General features: G+C 48.7%; 1 protein-coding gene across 6 annotated transcripts in view; it reads left to right on the top strand.

Annotated features, from left to right (window-relative positions):
• Window positions 1-17,390, top strand: part of LPIN1 (lipin 1) — a 133,096-nt gene that overhangs the window by 97,471 nt on the left and 18,235 nt on the right. For 4 of the 6 annotated variants that reach the window (XM_070451544.1, XM_070451534.1, XM_070451547.1 and 1 more), the window contains 9 exons: window positions 182-500; window positions 1,487-1,580; window positions 2,255-2,445; window positions 3,427-3,520; window positions 4,239-4,308; window positions 7,635-7,712; window positions 7,867-7,959; window positions 11,206-11,285; window positions 16,931-17,057. In XM_070451544.1, coding sequence (XP_070307645.1) covers window positions 182-500; window positions 1,487-1,580; window positions 2,255-2,445; window positions 3,427-3,520; window positions 4,239-4,308; window positions 7,635-7,712; window positions 7,867-7,959; window positions 11,206-11,285; window positions 16,931-17,057 — 1,146 coding nt within the window. The remainder of the gene's footprint in view (window positions 1-181; window positions 501-1,486; window positions 1,581-2,254; window positions 2,446-3,426; window positions 3,521-4,238; window positions 4,309-7,634; window positions 7,713-7,866; window positions 7,960-11,205; window positions 11,286-16,930; window positions 17,058-17,390) is intronic. The other 2 variants (XM_070451550.1, XM_070451538.1) reach the window with 1 other exon arrangement.

Here is a 17,390-nt window from a genome sequence, read left to right as displayed (position 1 = left end):
ATCCTTGGTTTCCAGACCTTTCGGCAGGTATAGGAATCACCAAGTGCGCCACCTCCCCCTACCTCCCTCCCCCAAAGCTTCACTGTGTCCTGTACAGTTGTGCCTGCCCAGGGGCCCTTTGGTTGACTCGACTCTTTTCTGACCTCCTCTCTCTCCCTCTCTCCCTGCCCCTTTGATCCAGTCCTCGCCACACAAGATGAAAGAGTCCAGCCCATTGAACAGTAGGAAAATCTGTGATAAAATGCACTTCCAAGCCATCCACAGTGAATCTTCAGATGCGTTTAGTGACCAGTCGCCGACACTGGTCAGGGCATCTCCGGTGCAGCCACTGCCGGAGCAGAACAAGCCGCAGACAGAGATACAGTTTGTGAACGAAGATGATGTCGAGGCCTTGGGAGCAGCGGCTCCCCCTTTACCCACGATCGAGGAGCCCAAAGCCCCTTCTGCCAACACTGCCCCAGTAGCTGCAAGCAAGACGGACTCGCCTTCCAGGAAAAAGGGTGAGAAAGCCGATGCTTCCTAGCGCCTTCCTGTGCACTGGGGGCTCTGCCCACCTCAGCCTCTTCCCCCGCAAAGTTCACAATTCTTCAGAGGGGAGACAGGACATCTCTCCTGTTCAGTCCATGCCCTTTTGCTGAATATGTGTTTTCTCAGAAATGAATTGTAGAAAATCTAACCGGATGGTGCAGTGATCCACCCCCGCCGCCCTCCACTGTACAGGTCAGGGATGCTGGGGTCCGCCACGCTAGGACTGCACTAGACACTGATGATGAAGCTAGTCTGCACCCTGCTTTCCTTGCCCCTGGCTTCCCTCTAGTGCATTGCCCGGTGTTAATTTCTGCATACTCTGTGTCACTGTTTCAAGTGATTACTTGTTTGTTTTTTTGCCTGACTTCCGTGCCAGAACATATGTGCTCTATGAGGTCAAGAATATTTCTGTCTTTTTACCTGTTTCCTTGGTGTTTTGTGTAGTGGTTGGCGCATGGTGGGGGCTCCGTACACGTAGTCACATGCCCACCTGGCTGCTTGTCCCAACCAATGACATGAAGTCCCATCTGTTAGCCGCATGGCTTTGTCCTCGGTGGTTCTAGTCTGTACGAACCGATGATGTAATTCTTGGGCAGCAGTAAACTGGAAGGCTGCAGTCTGGTGCCCAGGGGCCGACGATGTTCCATTTAGGAGGCTTCAGAGTACTGATGGGGAAGTGCTCAGTGAAAGCTTTGCTGTTTAGTGATAGTAATAACAAAACCAATACCGACAATAATAATAAAAATAGCCATCACTGTGTCAGTGTGTTGAGTCCTTAGTACCTCTCAGGCCCCTCCCCGCTGGGGAGCTGAGGCTCACTGAGCTACCCAACTCACTCAGTGGGCCCTGCTGAGCAGATCTGCACACGGTGCTCAAGTGCTCTTTTGAGAGAGGCTCGGAAGTCTGTGAGGCTGCATCTGAAGAACGGTGCTCAGACCCGACCCGTGTGCCCTTTCAGACAAACGAAGCCGACACCTGGGGGCTGACGGCGTCTACTTAGATGACCTCACGGACATGGATCCCGAAGTCGCTGCCCTGTATTTCCCCAAAAAGTAAGAGCCCTTTTTATGCTTCTTATTAGTTTTGTATATGTTAACCTGGGAGCTGCTTTTTCCTTATATTTGATTAGAAAGTGAGTGAGAAAAGGGTGCAGGAGTCCCACGTGTTACCTCGAGGAGCAACCGGTCAAAGCATGGACCGGTGTAGACGTGAGGGCATGGCTGTCCACCCCTCCTGGGACGGCTTTTGAGCCAGGGACACAGGCTCGAGGCCATCTCCCCAGGTACACCAAGGTGATGTTGCAGCGGTCAGTGATCCTCATCCCAGATCAGCTATGCACAGCCTTTCCCCTCCCCACGGCAAGTCCCCTGGGGCCTCAGGGGGCCCGCTGTCTGGGGTTCCCATCGTTTGTGGGGAGGCCTGGCTCCGCAGAGGGCGTGACAGGACGGTGGCCTCTTGGGACGGCGTGCTGTCTCTTCCGTCAATTCCAGTGCATTTGGGAGAAAACACAGGGAGACGTGGGGGATTAAAAATGGTTATTTTCCCTCTTATTTTCCCTCATTCATGTAGCTCGTGTGCCTGTCGTGGTGCCTTAGTGAGGGCCTGCTGGGATGACTTCGTTTGTCCCTCTAACTGCCGGGGTCACCTGACATCTGAGTGAGACATCACCCGCCCCCCCCAGGCTGGGGAAGTCCTCCTCACAGCCCTCCCACTCCTCTCCTTCCAGCGGGGACCCTTCCGGGCTCACGAAACCCGCCAGCGACAACGGAGCCCGCTCCGCCAACCAGTCCCCTCAGTCCGTGGGCAGCTCCGGCGTGGACAGCGGCGTGGAGAGCACGTCGGACGGCCTGAGGGACCTGCCGTCCATCGCCATCTCCCTGTGCGGGGGCCTCAGCGACAACCGGGAGATCACCAAAGGTACTGCGGGGCCGCCGCCATCTTTGAGCCGGCAGCGCCCCCTGGTGGCCGCCGGCTGGACCGGCCCGAAGCCCCGGGCTCATGAAGGAGCGCACGTGACTCACTGCGGCTCGGCGGGGGCTGGCTGGCTGGCTGACCGCAGTGTTCTGCAGGGCGCACACACACGTGGCCCCAGGCGACAACAAGGCCACTGGGGTCACTGGCCGTCAGGCGTGTTTGAGCACAGCTTGTGCCCGTCCTCCAGCGGAGTGGGGCCCCGGGGGTGGTGGCAATGTCAACACTGGGAAAAGAGTGTGTGGCAAGTGTGCAGAAACGCTGGAGGGAGGGGTGTCTGAGAGAGCCCTGGACCCTTCCTGACTGTGTCAGAAGGGTGTCTCAGGGTTGCCTTAGGTGCTCTGAGTTAAATCGTAGCCCGCACCCTATTTGTATCCCTAGCTTCCCAGGATCTCATGCTATTTCCATGGTGAAGTGGCCCCGAGACCTCCAGAGAGTGCAGTCAGCCATTGCAGCTGATGACTCCTGGACCAGGTGGCCCTAGGTGTGCCCACCTGCTTTAGGCAGGTCACCAAGTTCTCATTATTGACTTTGTCCATCCTCATGACCCCTGGCGAGGAGGTGGGTGTGGAAGGTCACACCAATGACTGTGACTCAGACCTGGGTGACCATACCTTGAGCTCCAGTCTGCTTCTGCAGGGGCCTGTGTTTGTGGTTTTTCCCCCACACCTGCTCCCGTGTAAACACGTGTGCCCTGATTAAGGGTGCATTTGTCCCCCATCCTCTGACTGCCCTCATCTCCCTTTCTTTCTGCATAGACACAGCCCCCAAAACTAACTGAAGGCCCCTTGACAAATAGATTTGATAGGATTGTCTGCATAGCTGGATGGTATAAACTCTCAGAAGGTACTTGTGAGGGAGTGAAAACAGGCCTGGTGTTTGTGCTAAATCTTTTTTGTATTCCCCCCCCTCCGTTTGCCTTCACAGATGCATTTTTGGAGCAGGCCGTGTCGTATCAGCAGTTTGCGGACAACCCTGCCCTCATTGATGACCCCAATCTCGTGGTGAAGATCGGAAATAAGTAAGTTCCTCCCGAAAGTCATTTCAGCCGTCGTGTGATACCCGTTCAGCTTCAGCTTCTCAGCTATAGAGACCTGGACAGTAACCCTTAGAAATGTATAAACTTAAGTCTTTGTTAAAAATCTATGATTGTCTCTTCACTACTGACATCGCTTATATGGTTAGAGCATTGATGTACCTGGATCCTGTGGGGCTTGCATTCAGCTGCACCAGATTTTACAATGGGACGTGTGATGTCACAGCCCTGGCCTCTCTCACATGTAGACCGTGCACCGACCCCTTGAAAGCTTTGTTGTGTGGGGTCAAGGGATATGCATGTGTTTTTACAAGCTGTTGGCAAACTTTTCTTCATCAGAGGAAGCCGCAGATGTTTACGTATTAACTGAGGGTCCTCGTTTCCTTTTCCTTGAAGTGTGGGCAAGAAACGCTCCAGCACGTCAGTGGCTTGACGCCCAGTGGGGCGTGGGCTGCTCTCAGCTGGCCGCTGGGTCACCTGCCATGTCGTTTGTCCCGTTGCCACAGTGGCCGCTGGGGGCTTGGCTGGAGGAGGGACTTCTGCATGGGTGGGGCATGTGGCAGCTGACCTGGGGTGTTGGCCACAGTGCTGGGCTCTTTAAGGACCCTCTGGATGTCCAGAGCCTCACATGACCGCTTCTTGGGACATTAGAGTTTCAGTCTGAGCCTTGGTCTTCTGACCTCTTTTTGTTGTTTTGTGTCAGATACTATAACTGGACGACAGCGGCGCCTCTGCTCCTGGCCATGCAGGCCTTCCAGAAACCATTGCCAAAGGTGAGCTTTACCATGAGAAAGAAAAGGGACATGAGAATGATGGCCCGCTGAATCTGGGGGATTGGGATTTAGCTTTTATTTTACACTTCCCTGGTGGTTCAGACGATAAAGCGTCTGTCTACATTGCAGGAGACCCAGGTTCGATCCCTGGGTCGGGAAGATCACCTGGAGAAGGAAATGGCAACCCACTCCAGTACTCTTGCCTGGAAAATCCCATGAATGGAGGAGCCTGGTAGGCCACAGTCCATGGGGTAACAAAGAGTCGGACACAACTGAGCAACTTCACTTTCTTTCATTTTCTTTAGAAACCATGAGGTTAATTACACTGTGCTGGTTGGAAGTTCATGGGTGTAAACTGCAGGGGTCTCCCTTGCACTTTGAATATCCTTCTCCCTTCTCTCATCAAAGCAAAAGCTCCCAGTGGAGGCAGCGCCAGACTGAGTCCTGCCTCTCCAGGATTCCTGTCCCCACACCTGCTGTGCCAGGGACACAGAGGGGGGCAAAGCAGGTGGATGCTGAGCCCAAGGGTGATGAAGGGAGAAAGATGAAGGAGAGGAGCAGGGCAGTACGATACCAGACCCCAGGTGCCCGCACTCACATCAGGCCTGGCTCAGCCAGGAAGCAGGCTAGGGGCCGATTGGCCAATAAGGAGCAAGTGCAGGTCCTGGGCAGCTCCTGACTGCACCTGAGAGCAGGTGAGCAGCTGCAGGAAAGAGCCAGGGTGACGGGCAGATGCCCTGCAGCAGCCCACCATGCCCGTGTCCTCCCCCTGCCGGTTCCCTAGGCTTCTCCTGGAATTGATCGCTTTCTGGCATTGGGTCTTTGTTCCAGATGCTGCGTTCTTTCAGCTGCAGAGCCCACGTCTCACACTCGCATCCTCCACATGCTTAGCAAAGGCTTTGTGCTGCTCTGGATGTTGTGGCCTGTCAGGTAGTTCTCATACCTGAAGGTCGTGCAGGTCTATTTTGAACTTTTAGCTCACGTTCTCTCCTTTGTGGTTGTGTGCGCGTGTGCACATGCTTTGGAGTTGTGACTGCATCTTTCGTGGAGCTTTATCTGTGAGTATTCTTTGTGGACTGAGCTGAGGGCCTATGCTCCAGAGTGGGTTCTATTTTGTCCTTGGCAGGTTCTGTACAGTGTTTGTAGCCCAGAACAAGTTTTTATCTTACATGTCTCAGTTCTTACAAATCAGTAAGAAGAAAGACCAGTGCAATAGAAATTTACTGATAAAGGCTATATAGTTCACAGAAGAAGAAATACACATGATTCCTGAACTTAAAGAAATTAGTCTTTGTGGTAGGCAGCCTAAATATTGTACAGGTTGTCAGTAATTTTTTGGACTCTGTTTTTGGTGTTTGTTTAATAATAGAAATTATTTTTATGCAGAGACTTCATCAGTCTTATCTTTTGAGGCTGCTCGGTTTTGTGTCACACTTGGAATGGCCCTGCTTTCCATTTCCAAAACTTATGAAAATATGCTCTGTCTTTTCTTCCAGCACTTTCTTAAATCTTTGATCCATCTTGATTTTATTTTGAAAGTCATGAGCTGAGGTATCAGAAATGAAATCAGTTTTTTTTTTTTTTTCCATCTGGTTATTGAATCAGGATGCTTTGGTTTCAGGAAACAGAATGACTACAAGTGACTGGAATAACAGGGGTTTATTATTTGACATAATAAGAATCTTAGAGGTTGGTAGTTTCAGGCTGGATGAATCTGGATGAGCTTCTCTGATATTCCTGGCTTCCCCTTTATGATCCCAAGATGACTATTTTATCCAACAGCTCCTCATACAAGTGTCCAAAATAGGAAGGATGGAGACAGGCTTCTCACATTTAATTGGCCACAATTTGGTCACATGATTACCTCTAAGCCAGTTGTTTGGCAACACAATGGAATGGCCATGAATGGTGCAGAACAATCTAAGTTTCTCCCCCAGAATTGAGCCTGCCTTCATGGAACATAGTGCAGTCTGATTCTTGAGCAGAGTTTTGGCTGTGATGGTGAGAAACAAAGGGGAGGTTCACCCAGAGAGTCAACTGAGAGGGTAGTGGTTGGCTCCCTACTTATCTCCATACCTTTCATTATATAACTCTCTACCCATTGATATGCAATTACAACTTTATCTTATATTACATTCCCCTGTGAATTTAGGTTTATTTCTGGACTTTGTCTTCTCTTCTGATAATGTTAAATTATGTCCCCAGACTGCATTCTTTTAATTACTGTAAGTTTTAAACATATTTTAATATCTAGTAAGGCTTATGCCTGAGCTTCCCAGGTGGCACTAGTGGTAAAGAGCCCACCTGCCAGTGCAGGAAATGTAAGAGACATGGGTTCAATCCCTGGTTTGGGAAGATCCCCTGGAGGAGGGCATGGCAACCCACTCCAGTATTCTGAAGCGGCATAGCACACACACATGCCAGGCTTATGCCTACTTTTTTCAGTTTTCTTGGCCATTTCTGTTTGTTTTCTAAATGAATTTACAACCAATTTGTCTAGGTTTGAAAATAATCCTGTTTTTTTTCCCCTAATTGGAGTTTTGTTTAATATATGGATGAAATAAGAGGAGTAGGGTAATTGACATCTTTATGAATTTTCTTGTTCATGAATTGGTGGGCATGATTGGCTTGTTCAGTGTATTCAAGTTTTCTTTTGTGTCAGGTAGGGATTCTTAAATGATAAAAAGAAGCACACTTCAGGCTAAATATGTGAACTATTTATCTTTCCACTTACCTGCAACTTGTTTGGTTGAAAGACAATTCTCTCATTACTAGCTGAGGTATTAGCGTCTGAGAGTTCTATAAACCAAAGAAGGGAAATTAGATAATATTTACTTTGGCACTTGAATTAGCCTCAAGATGACTGTTTTTTTCTTTAAAATATGTAGAAAATTATTATTATTTTTAAAAATTTATTGAAGTACAACTGATTTACCAAGAATATTAGTAATTAATATTTAATCTTCTATTCAATTTGCATTTATTTAGGACAAGAGTATGGATTTTCTTTTTAATACTTGAGCTTTTAAGTCAAATGCATCTATGAATATTCAGTTTGCCTAAATTTGGAAATTTACATCTACTAAAAAGATTCCATGCGTTTTACTTTTTGTTTAAAACTGTTTACCTTGTACCTCATATTAATCATTTCATTTTTCATTTTATAATCATCTTATTGAGAATAACAGTATCTTAATCAGTAAACCACTTTAATTTGAAAACTTGCTGTCTGACTAATCACTAATGATTTTCAATGCTTTCTTTTTCTGTTGTTGTTGTGTTGTATTTTATTTGTTGTTTGTTTATTCCTTTAACATCTTCTTAAGTCTTCATGCTTAAGTTACCTTAATGTAATTTTGGATGCCATTAGGTTTTGCTTCTCGAAAATTTTTAATCCACAAATAGTATGTCGTGTTTTCTCTGATTTTTCTTTGTTTTTTTTCTTTCTTTTTTTTAAAAAATCTTACTTTAATTTGCATGTGCGTGTCTTTTGGTTTGGATGTGCTAAGTTGATCTTTTTTTGGTTCCATTATTTATGTTACCATCCATTTAAAACAGGCCACAGTGGAGTCTATCATGAGGGATAAGATGCCCAGAAAGGGAGGAAGATGGTGGTTTTCATGGAGGGGAAGAAACACCACAATCAAAGAGGTAAGCCTGGAAAACACAAGTGTTTCTGCCTGGCTCAGCAAGGGCGCGTGTGTCAGTGAGCAAAGCTGTCACACTGAGCCAGGAGCCAGCTCTGCCACCACGCCGGTGAAGGCAGCACAGAAAAAGGGGAGGTGGAGAAGGACCTGGACGGGTGGGCAGAGATGGCCTCACCTCCTGGCTCTGTTACCTCTCAGCTTGGAGGGTGTGGTCAGGTCACTCCCGCTCTGGAACGTTTCTTCATCTGTAGAAAAAAGAGATTTAACCTGGTTTTTTTTTTTTTAATGTTTAAGTAAAATATCTTCCTGTTGCTCATGAGAAAGGTTTTAGCAAGGCAGACTTATAGCGTAGATTGATTCCTGTTAGTCATTTCATGTCAGTAGCATGTCTAAAATATACATGACTTTGGTTTCCGTTTCTATAAATGCTTATACTTTTCTTCAGACCTTTACCAGCCTCTCAGTCTATTTCCGGAAGCACTTTCTTTCTTGGCTTCCATGTCAGTGCGTCTACCTGCCTCCCCCCCGCCCCCTGCCCCAGGGGCTGTTTGTCCTCTGGCTCAGCCGCTGTTCAAGTGGGTCCTCAGGTTTCCCTGGTGGCGGCTCAGACGGTAATGAATCTACCCACCACGCGAGAGACCCGGGTTCAGTCCCTGGGTGGGGCAGATCCCCTGGAGGAGGGCGTGGCAGCCCACTCCAGTACTCTTGCCTGGAGAATTCCATGGACAGAGGAGCCTGGCGGGCTACAGTCCATGGGGTCCCAAAGAGTCAGACACAACTGAGCGATTAATAATACTACTGTTACAGGGTTGTCTTAGGAACCTCTCTTCTTCAAAGTCTGCCTGTTATTTCCCAGGCAACCTCACCCACGCCTGTACAGTGACTCCATTTTTATTAACCAAGAAGATATTTTATAATTCACATTCATTTATCAAATTCCCTGCCAGATAGATGTCTCCACGTGGATGCTTCAGCTCTTCAAACTCATCATTTCTAAAATCAAACTGATGATTTTCTCGAGAGTTCTTCCTTTGCTGGACCATATTCAGAAAATGATACCACTGTCCATCAATAAGCTAATACTTCCTTTTTTCCTCACCCCTCCTTTCAGTTTACCATCCAGTATGTTGCTCCAATTTTCCATTTCTCGCCATCTTCACCCCCAAAAATCTAGGCTGCCATCTTTTTCCTAGGATTACTTGCAGATGGTCCAGTTGTATCCACTCCTGCCTTCTCTTCTTCCTCATTCTCTGAGTTGCCTTGGTTTGTTTAGGGTAATAGTCCAATTTATTTTACTCCCTTCTTGAAAGCTTTTAGTGGATTCCCAGATTCTTAAAGATCAAAATCCTTAACATGGTCCACAGGCCTTGTGTATCCTGGCCCCTGATTCCCTGTAGAGTCTCATCTTCTGCCATCTCCCCCGACCTCTCTGCTGTGGTGTCAGTTCTACCCCAGGACCCTTGCATGTGTTATTTTCTCTGCCTGGTATTCTTAGGACCCCTCTCATCCCTTTCACTTAGTTACCTAGCATCTTAAATGGCCCTTTCTTGGCAGGTTGATCCTGTCTGCTGTTCTCTGCCCTCATGGCCCTGCCTCTGAACTTTTCCTTCACAAATGTTGCCAGCGTTTATAATTATACACTGATTAGTGTGACTGTTTGATTAACCCTCCCTTCCCCTCCAGACCCTAAACTCCATGAAAACAGAGACCACGTATGGCTTCGATCCTTGTGGTCTCCCTAGGACCCAGACTGGACCCGGGGCAGGGCTTCGGCAGATATTAGAGGGAATGCTGATCACACTTGGAATAGAGTGTGAAAAAACCCTGAGGACAGTAGCTGAGTTGGTTATTACAAGAGTGAAAAAAAAAGCTCAGATGCTCAGTTTGTTTATTTCATTAGTTCAAAGGGAAAGAGTCTGTTGGAAGTGTTTTTACCAAGATCACACTGTTTTGGGGCGCTTTCTCTTAGCATCCCTGAACTTTTCTGACCATCTCATTTCCTCCAAGAGGGTATAAACACGTTATAGCTAGCATTCGCTTTGCTTTAGGAGACTTAAAGTGGAAAAGGCCTTTCTGATTCCTTTACTAGAGAACAGAACGTTCTGGAATTTAGACAGACTATTTTAAGGACTTTTTTTTTTTTTTTTTTTTTTTGCAGAGTATCTAGAGTCTCATTAGTTGGAATTGAGGGGAATGCCAGCATGAAATGAGGAAGAGTTATGAAATAATCTCTTAAAAACATGAAACACATTTTAGATAGACATGTATTTCTGAACAAGTCTAATGAAGAATTGTTAATAGCGGTGGCTAAGTTCCCTGCCTCAATAAATAGATTAAACATCACTGGGACTCTTTTCACATCATTTATCTGCATGCTTATAAAAAGCTAAAGAATTTTTGAAAATGGCTTGGACCCATCATATGTTAAGCTAGTCACCCTGCTATATTGTTTCTATCACTCGTTTTCTTTATCAACATTAAATGCATTAACCTTCCTCCAGACTGAATGACCATAGATAAGGAGATGTGATTGTAAAGCCTTTGTCCCTTGACACATCCGTTTGGCCTGTGATGACTTTCTGTGATGTCTGCTGGCAGGTGGATGTCTTCCGCCTCCCCTGCCTGCTGTAGACCAGGCTCTGGGTTTATGTGTAGCATCTCTGTGGTCCTCCTGACACTGTTAGGAGCTGCATGTCATCACCCTTGCCTTGCTGGTGGGAAAAGGAAACGGAAACATTCCACGACTTGCCTGAACTTTTTAAGCCAGAGAAGCAGGACCGGCCCAGAGCTCTCAATATTCCAAAGCGCTGGCAGTACATTAAGGGAGCATCTTCTATTAAGAGCATGCGGGATTGAGAAAGAGAATGCGTCCATGTTTTTCTCAAGCAAAATATGGTGTGAAAATATTTTCAGGCATATCTATCAGCAATTAGAAGAAAATATTTTGAAAGCCCCCGCGTATCCAAGCAGCCCTTGATAAAGCATTTGCATAAGCTGCCTTGATTATGGAGCCTTGGTTTGGTGCCACAAACACTTATGGAAAACAGACTTATTTTTGTCAAAAATGTTTCTCAGCTCAGTTGTAGACGACGGCTAAGTCAAGGAATAACTAGAACCTGCCATCCCTGGGGGTGGGCTGTGCCACTGGGGAAGGCATTGGGGCCCCGCCCTGGACGTCAGGGAGCACCTGCTGTCACGCAGGTGGTTTCCCTCTGCTGTGTCCATGATTCTTTGGCGTCTTCTTCTCCAGGAAAGTAAACCAGAGCAGTGCCTGGCGGGAGAGAGCCACAGTACCGGGGAGCAGCCTTCACAGCTGGGCATGGCCACCAGGTACAGTGCCAGTCATCTTGGGGTGTTGTAGCCCCTGTCTGTGTTCAGAGTCAAGGCACACGCCACACAGACGCTGATAGGGTTCCCAGAATTAGCTTGGGCCTTGAATCCGGACCGATCTGGGTTACAGGCCTGGTGCTCTGTCATTTACTCAATGACCTGGAGTAATTTACTGAAATTGATCTTCTCATGAATCACATGGAAGCTCTCCATAGATACTGACTTTCCAAAGTAAATGAGATAATGTCACAAGAGCACTCCTCATGGTCTTGGAACGTGATAGCTCTCAGTCTGCAGAAGGTAATAACAGGGGTTGTGGTGATAAATAGTGATATGGGTGATATGGGGATGATGTGAAAACAAGTGCTGCTTTTGCAGGAGCTTGCATTCTCTATGGTTTAATCACTTACCAGGACTTAGCATGTTAAGTATTGATAGGGACTGATATTAACTTGGCCTAGAAGACATTAGAATTTGATAACTTATCCACATTAGTAGGGTTTTATCTTCAGGGTAACCTGCTTGTTATGTGTTTTTGTTTTGATGCTATGGGATTTGAGGGTAACTCCTCTGAGGGCAGTGCCATCAGCCACTAATTTGATGGTGTTATTATATCAACATTGAGTGATCTATTATAACAACTTTACAGATGACCTCACCCTTATAGTATTCCTGTGCTTAAGAGAACCAGGATTGCATTTCTTATTTACAGGCAGAAAATTCTGACATATTCATTGAAGGCAGGCTGCCTACCTCCATCCTTTTATACCTCGGAGGCCAAGCCAGTGCCTGACGCAGAGTAGTCATACCTTAAGTGTACTGTTAGTTGAGCCAATGAGATTTTCCCCATCTATTGTTTCCTAGGGAAGGTGGGCTTAGCCGTCCAGTCCTTGGCTTCCTGGCCATAGCTCTGTATCTGAAACGATGTCATTTCTAGAATCCATTGTTGGAACTAGAAACACATGCAGGTGTCATGGAGGAGACAGTCTGATTTCTTTATTGTCCTCTGTGTGAGAAGAGTGTGTAGGACCGGATAAAACTGCATGGCGGGGTTGGCTCTCAGCTGGGCTGTTTTTGTTTTGGGAGGACACCCTTTCTGTTCCTCCCGATGGTGCCCGGCACAGCTCCTTCTCACCTGCCCCCGTGTAGGCCTGCCCTGGAGAAGGGAGAAGGGTTGGCCTGCTTGTGTGTTTTTCTTCTGTTCTTTACCCTCCGTCTCTGGCTCATTCTCTGGGGAGGGGCTTTCCAGCATGATTATCTGGATACCTTCCTGACTTGGAATTAAAAAAAAAATTTTTTTTATTTATTTATTTGGCTGCACTGAGTCTTGGTTGTAGCATGTTGAATTTTGGTCTTCATTTATGGCATGTGGGATCTTTTTTTTTTAATTGTGCCATGCAAACTCTTAGTTGTGGCATGTTGGATCTAGTTCCCTGATCAGGGATTAAACACTGGCCTCCTGCCTTGGGAGCACGGAGTCTTAGCCACTGGCCCACCAGGGAAGTCCCCCGACCTGGAACCTTGAGTGTACCTTGAGTGAGTTTGGAAGGGAGAGGGCAGGTGTGTTCAAGATGGAGCTCGGGCTAAGAGTGCACAGTCCTGAGCAGGTAAGGCGGTAACCAGGAAGGAAGTCAATGGGTTTTCGGTAAGTAGTTGTTTGAAGCAGCAGGCTGTGCACGGCAGGCTTTGGAGTCAAGCAGATCTGGCTTGGAGTCCTGGCTTTGGGCAAACTCCTTTTTGAATCTGAGCTAAGGAACAAGCATGATGTCTGTGCCAAGAGCAGCCCAGGCAAGGAGATAGGAGCAGAGATGCCACCCTTCTGTCCCAAGCAGTTTAACCCAGCAGTTAAAACTGCTGCACTAGAAATGCAGGGAACATTTTGAGAACTTCTCTGTCCCACAGTAGTTTCCAAGCATAAGAGGCAGCGCAAGCTGGGACTTTCTCTCTAATCTTTGGCAAATCCTCAACCCCTCGGTGTTTCTTCTGTCATCTTGGAAATGGGCAGAAGACTGACACACCCCACAAAAGTTGGCTTATCAGATCTGAGCTCATAGCTTCCTGGGAAAGGAGGTCCAGAGCATAAGACCCAGCAAGGCCACGTGGGCTGTGCCTGCGTCAGGAGGGTGGCTCTGTAGGACACAGGCTCGTCCTAACCAGGCAGTTGCAAGGATTTTAAAATTATACTGCATAGTACGGGCCAAACGCAGGATTCAGCCAAGTCCAGCCTGTGATATGCCAGTCTGAGACCTGGGAACAGCAGGCCAGGGGCTCAGATTTAAAGGGAGGGACAGAACACAACAGCGGCTGGAATAGGGTCTGTATTCTTCCAGCAGCAGTGTGGTGACTCCCGGAGTCGCTTCTGCTGCTCTTCCCCAGTTGGAAGATCGGCTGACAGTTTGTCTAAAGCATTGCGGATTTTCTTAGTATCTGATACAATCTACTTTGGCCACCTGATGCAAAGAACTGACTCATTTGAAAAGACCCTGATGCTGGGAAGAGTTGAAGGTGGGAGGAGAAGGGGACAACAGAGGATGAGATGGTTGGATGGCATCACTGACTCTATGGACATGAGTTTGAGCAAGCTCTGGGAGTTGGCGATGGACAGGGAAGCCTGGTGTGCTACAGTTCATGGGGTTGCAAAGAGTCTGACACGACTGAGTGACTGAACTGAACTGATACGATCCTATTCAAGTGTTGACACAAATGCTTTGCCCAGTTAAGTAGAAATAGACTATTGACCACTCTGAGTTAGTTGTGCTACGTACGCTTCTTTACAAAACCTGAGAAATGAAGAACTGACTCTTGGCGAAAAGGATTTGAGATTTTGAAAAGCCTTCCTATGAAGTTCTCCTGAGCCATATGCATCTTTTCATTTTTACTGGCATCTTCATCTGCTAATTAGATTCATGCAATTGCCTGGGGAAAAAAGTGTTGGAGTGCTCTCCTAATTGACAGACTTGTGATTGACAGAACAGTCCTTGAAGTCTCATAATTGAGCAAACAGCTTGTCACCATGCAAGTCATTAAAATACCATCGGAAACTGTACACTGACAAGTGCGAACTTCAGTGTTGTTCACAGCTCCTCGGTTGAACACGGGTACTTGAGTGAGATGAGCCCTTTGTTTTTTTGTCTTGTCGCTTCTCGCAGATGCTGCAAAGCCAGTGACATTAAGGACCATTGCAGGAGTAGGGGGTGGGGGCGGCCAGGTCCAAGGGTGACGTGCCCTCGTCCCCAGCCAGCCCTGCCATCTCAGAAGTACAGCTCCTGTCTCAGTTTATGTCTCTCTGTTTTCCTTCCTATGCTCCCTCAAACGAGGCTTGCTGCACCGACTGAGGGGTTTGGGGTTTTGTCTTAAAGTGGCAGATGGAGCTGAGAGCTCACCCGCCTGTCTTGCACTTCGCCAGCAGCGGCTCACGTCAGTCTGTAGTCACTGCGAGCTTCAGTTCACGTTTGGATCTCAGAATCTCATTTCCCTCCAAACTGTCTGCATGGAACATAAACATTCCCCGATTCACCAAGGGGCCTGTAGCTGCCTGTCCCTAGGTTCCCACCCCGGCTCTGGTCAGGCTGCTTTGGCTCCAGAACCATGTGTACCTGTCTGTCTGAAACTTCTAGATTGTTGGTTCAGAAGGGTCAGCATTGCTCTTAGGATTGGCAAGGGTTGGGATGGAGAGGGGCTTTTGTGTCATTTTACAGACAAGCCACTGAGGCCCAGGGAGGAATTCTGTGACTGTGAGGTTTTTCCTGGGATGCATGTCTGTCTGTCTGTTATCTGCTGGCTCCTGGGATCTCTTGCTATGTGGGATGCTGTTTGCTTCCCTTTGCTTTAAGATGAGGAAATCAAGCCAGAGAGAAAATAGTCTGAGCAGGAGAACACACCCTGAAGTTCCTGGGGTTCAAACCTGGGCTTCCCAGTTCTCCACTCTACCTGGAACCTGTCCTTGATGTCACAGACTTTGATTTGTCTGCATGTGGCTTAGCCCTGCCATGGACCAATCAGGATTCTTAGTGTGCGTGCTCTGTCCTGTCCCCACCCTCATTTACCATGGCTGTGACCCCGTGATGGCCAAGTCTGGAACTTCAGCTGTGGTTGATCCGCACAGCTCCGGGGCCTCCAGTCCAGCCAAAACCCAGGAAGTTCTCTGCCCCGGGGGCTCAGCCACTCCCAGGACACCCTCTTTCCTCGTAGTGCAGCCCTTGTCCTGCTCTGTTGTGATTATTCAGACAAAAAGCCCCAGGGAGCTGGGGCCAGGTGGTTTGCTGTATCCTCCATACCTTGCACTTTGATCCCTGGGTGGGGAAGATCCCCTGGAGGAGGGCTTGGCAACCCACTCCAGTATTCTTGCCTTGAGAATCCCATGGACGGAGGGGACCCTGGCGGGCTATAGTCCACAAAGAGTGGAGGGTGGGACACGACTGGGTGACTAACACTTCCACTTTCACTTTCACGCCTGGCACGGTGCCTAGGAGCATTGATGGCCTGAGCTCCAGCCCACTGCCCACTGGAGGCCACCCCTTGTAGGGCCGAGAGCGGGGCCCTGGGGAGGGGCAGCTCATTTTGGGTGGGGAAAGAGCTGGGAGAAACAACACAGAAGCAGGGTAACAGGGCTTCCCTTGCATCTCCCTAGTTCAGGGTGGTGTTGGGTTGTAGGAACTGCTTCTGGAATGAACACGTGGGGCAAGAAAGCAACAAGCTGCGGAGGAAACACCTGACCGTTTTCTGATAGAAGGAGTGGGGAGGCAAGGGGAAGGCCAGGGCACTGCGGACAAGGTGGGAGCCTCCTGAGACTCCAGGAGAAGCTGAGTATTGCGTAAAGTGATGTGCTGAGCAGGAGGCTTTATGGGGAGTTGCGCACCCGGGGCCTTGGGACCGGTTTGTTCCAGATCACTCAGCTGTCGCCCTTTAGCCTAATAGTCGTTTAGGAAGCACTTTGTATGGTGTTAAGGCATTTTTAAAGAAGATGGTCCTGGGAAGCAGGTCTATAGATTGGGGACAGTGCCATAGCAGGATTCGAATCCAGGGAGCAGTTATTTGCTGACATGCTTTATACAGGTTAGTTGGAGAAAATGAGCCTGCTCCCCACGTGCACCTCCCAGGCCCTTCTCCCCGCCACCCGCCGTGTGGAGAGGTCTGGAGCCCTGACTTCTGTGCAGGCGAGTGCGGTGTGGCTTATGGTGCAGGGGCAGCCTCCTGAGGGGTTCTGGAGGAAGGTGGGGGAGGTCTTCCTTGGCTTCCCTGGCACCTGTTTGTAAGTTCCTAGAGTGACCTTGTTATTTGGAATTGTGTGTTTGGAGGAAACGATGGGCTTGGATGTGTAGGAAAATATTTGGGCTCCTTGTGATTGGCCTGGCCGGCAGCCTGGGATGGAGGAAGAGAGAACGCAGGTGCCCTCCAAGGCTTCAGGGAGGATGAGGGGAGCCTCTCAGTTTAAAATAGAGCGTTGATGCCATCGAGCAGGCACCTGAATGAGGAGTGGCGGCCCCGGGTGAATAATGCAGGAGCCTCATGAATGGGATTAGTGACGGTGTCTGCTAAGTGACCGCCCCAGGGACAGCACTCCGTCATCGATTCTGGCCTAATGCATGTTTAATGGCTGCCCAGATGGACTTCCTAATTGACGGTTACATCACTGTGTGTTCCAGAATAAAGCATGAGTCATCCTCTAGTGATGAGGAGCACGCGGCTGCCAAGCCGTCCAACACAAGCCACCTCCCCCTGTTGTCCAGCGTCAGCTACAAGAAGACTCTGCGCCTCACATCAGAGCAGCTGGTGAGGGCCCTTTCCTCCCGCCACCGCGACGTGGGTTCCGGCCCGGCTCCTGCCGCCTGTGCTCGGCGGGTTCCATGGACTGGGGGGACTGAGTTCCCCCCCCCACCCCGCCCCGAGTCAGCCTCAAGCACCTTCTCTGTCCCAGTACCCGCTGGCCTCCTCCTTGAGCTCACATCCCCCCCACATTTCGGTGCCTCCTGTCCAGGCAGGCTCCTGTCCAGCCACGCTCCCCTGTGTCTGCCCTGTAGGCACCCTGGTCTCAAGTGTTGGAGGAGGGCAGCCTGAGGGTGTTTGTCTCGAGGTGTAAATGACTGATAGACCATACCTCATGGG

This window comes from Odocoileus virginianus, chromosome 2 (genome assembly GCF_023699985.2).
Source record: "Odocoileus virginianus isolate 20LAN1187 ecotype Illinois chromosome 2, Ovbor_1.2, whole genome shotgun sequence".
Taxonomy (NCBI): Eukaryota; Metazoa; Chordata; class Mammalia; order Artiodactyla; family Cervidae; genus Odocoileus; species Odocoileus virginianus.
The sequence above is the reverse complement of the archived record's forward strand: the minus strand, read 5'-3'. Positions and strand labels throughout refer to the sequence as shown.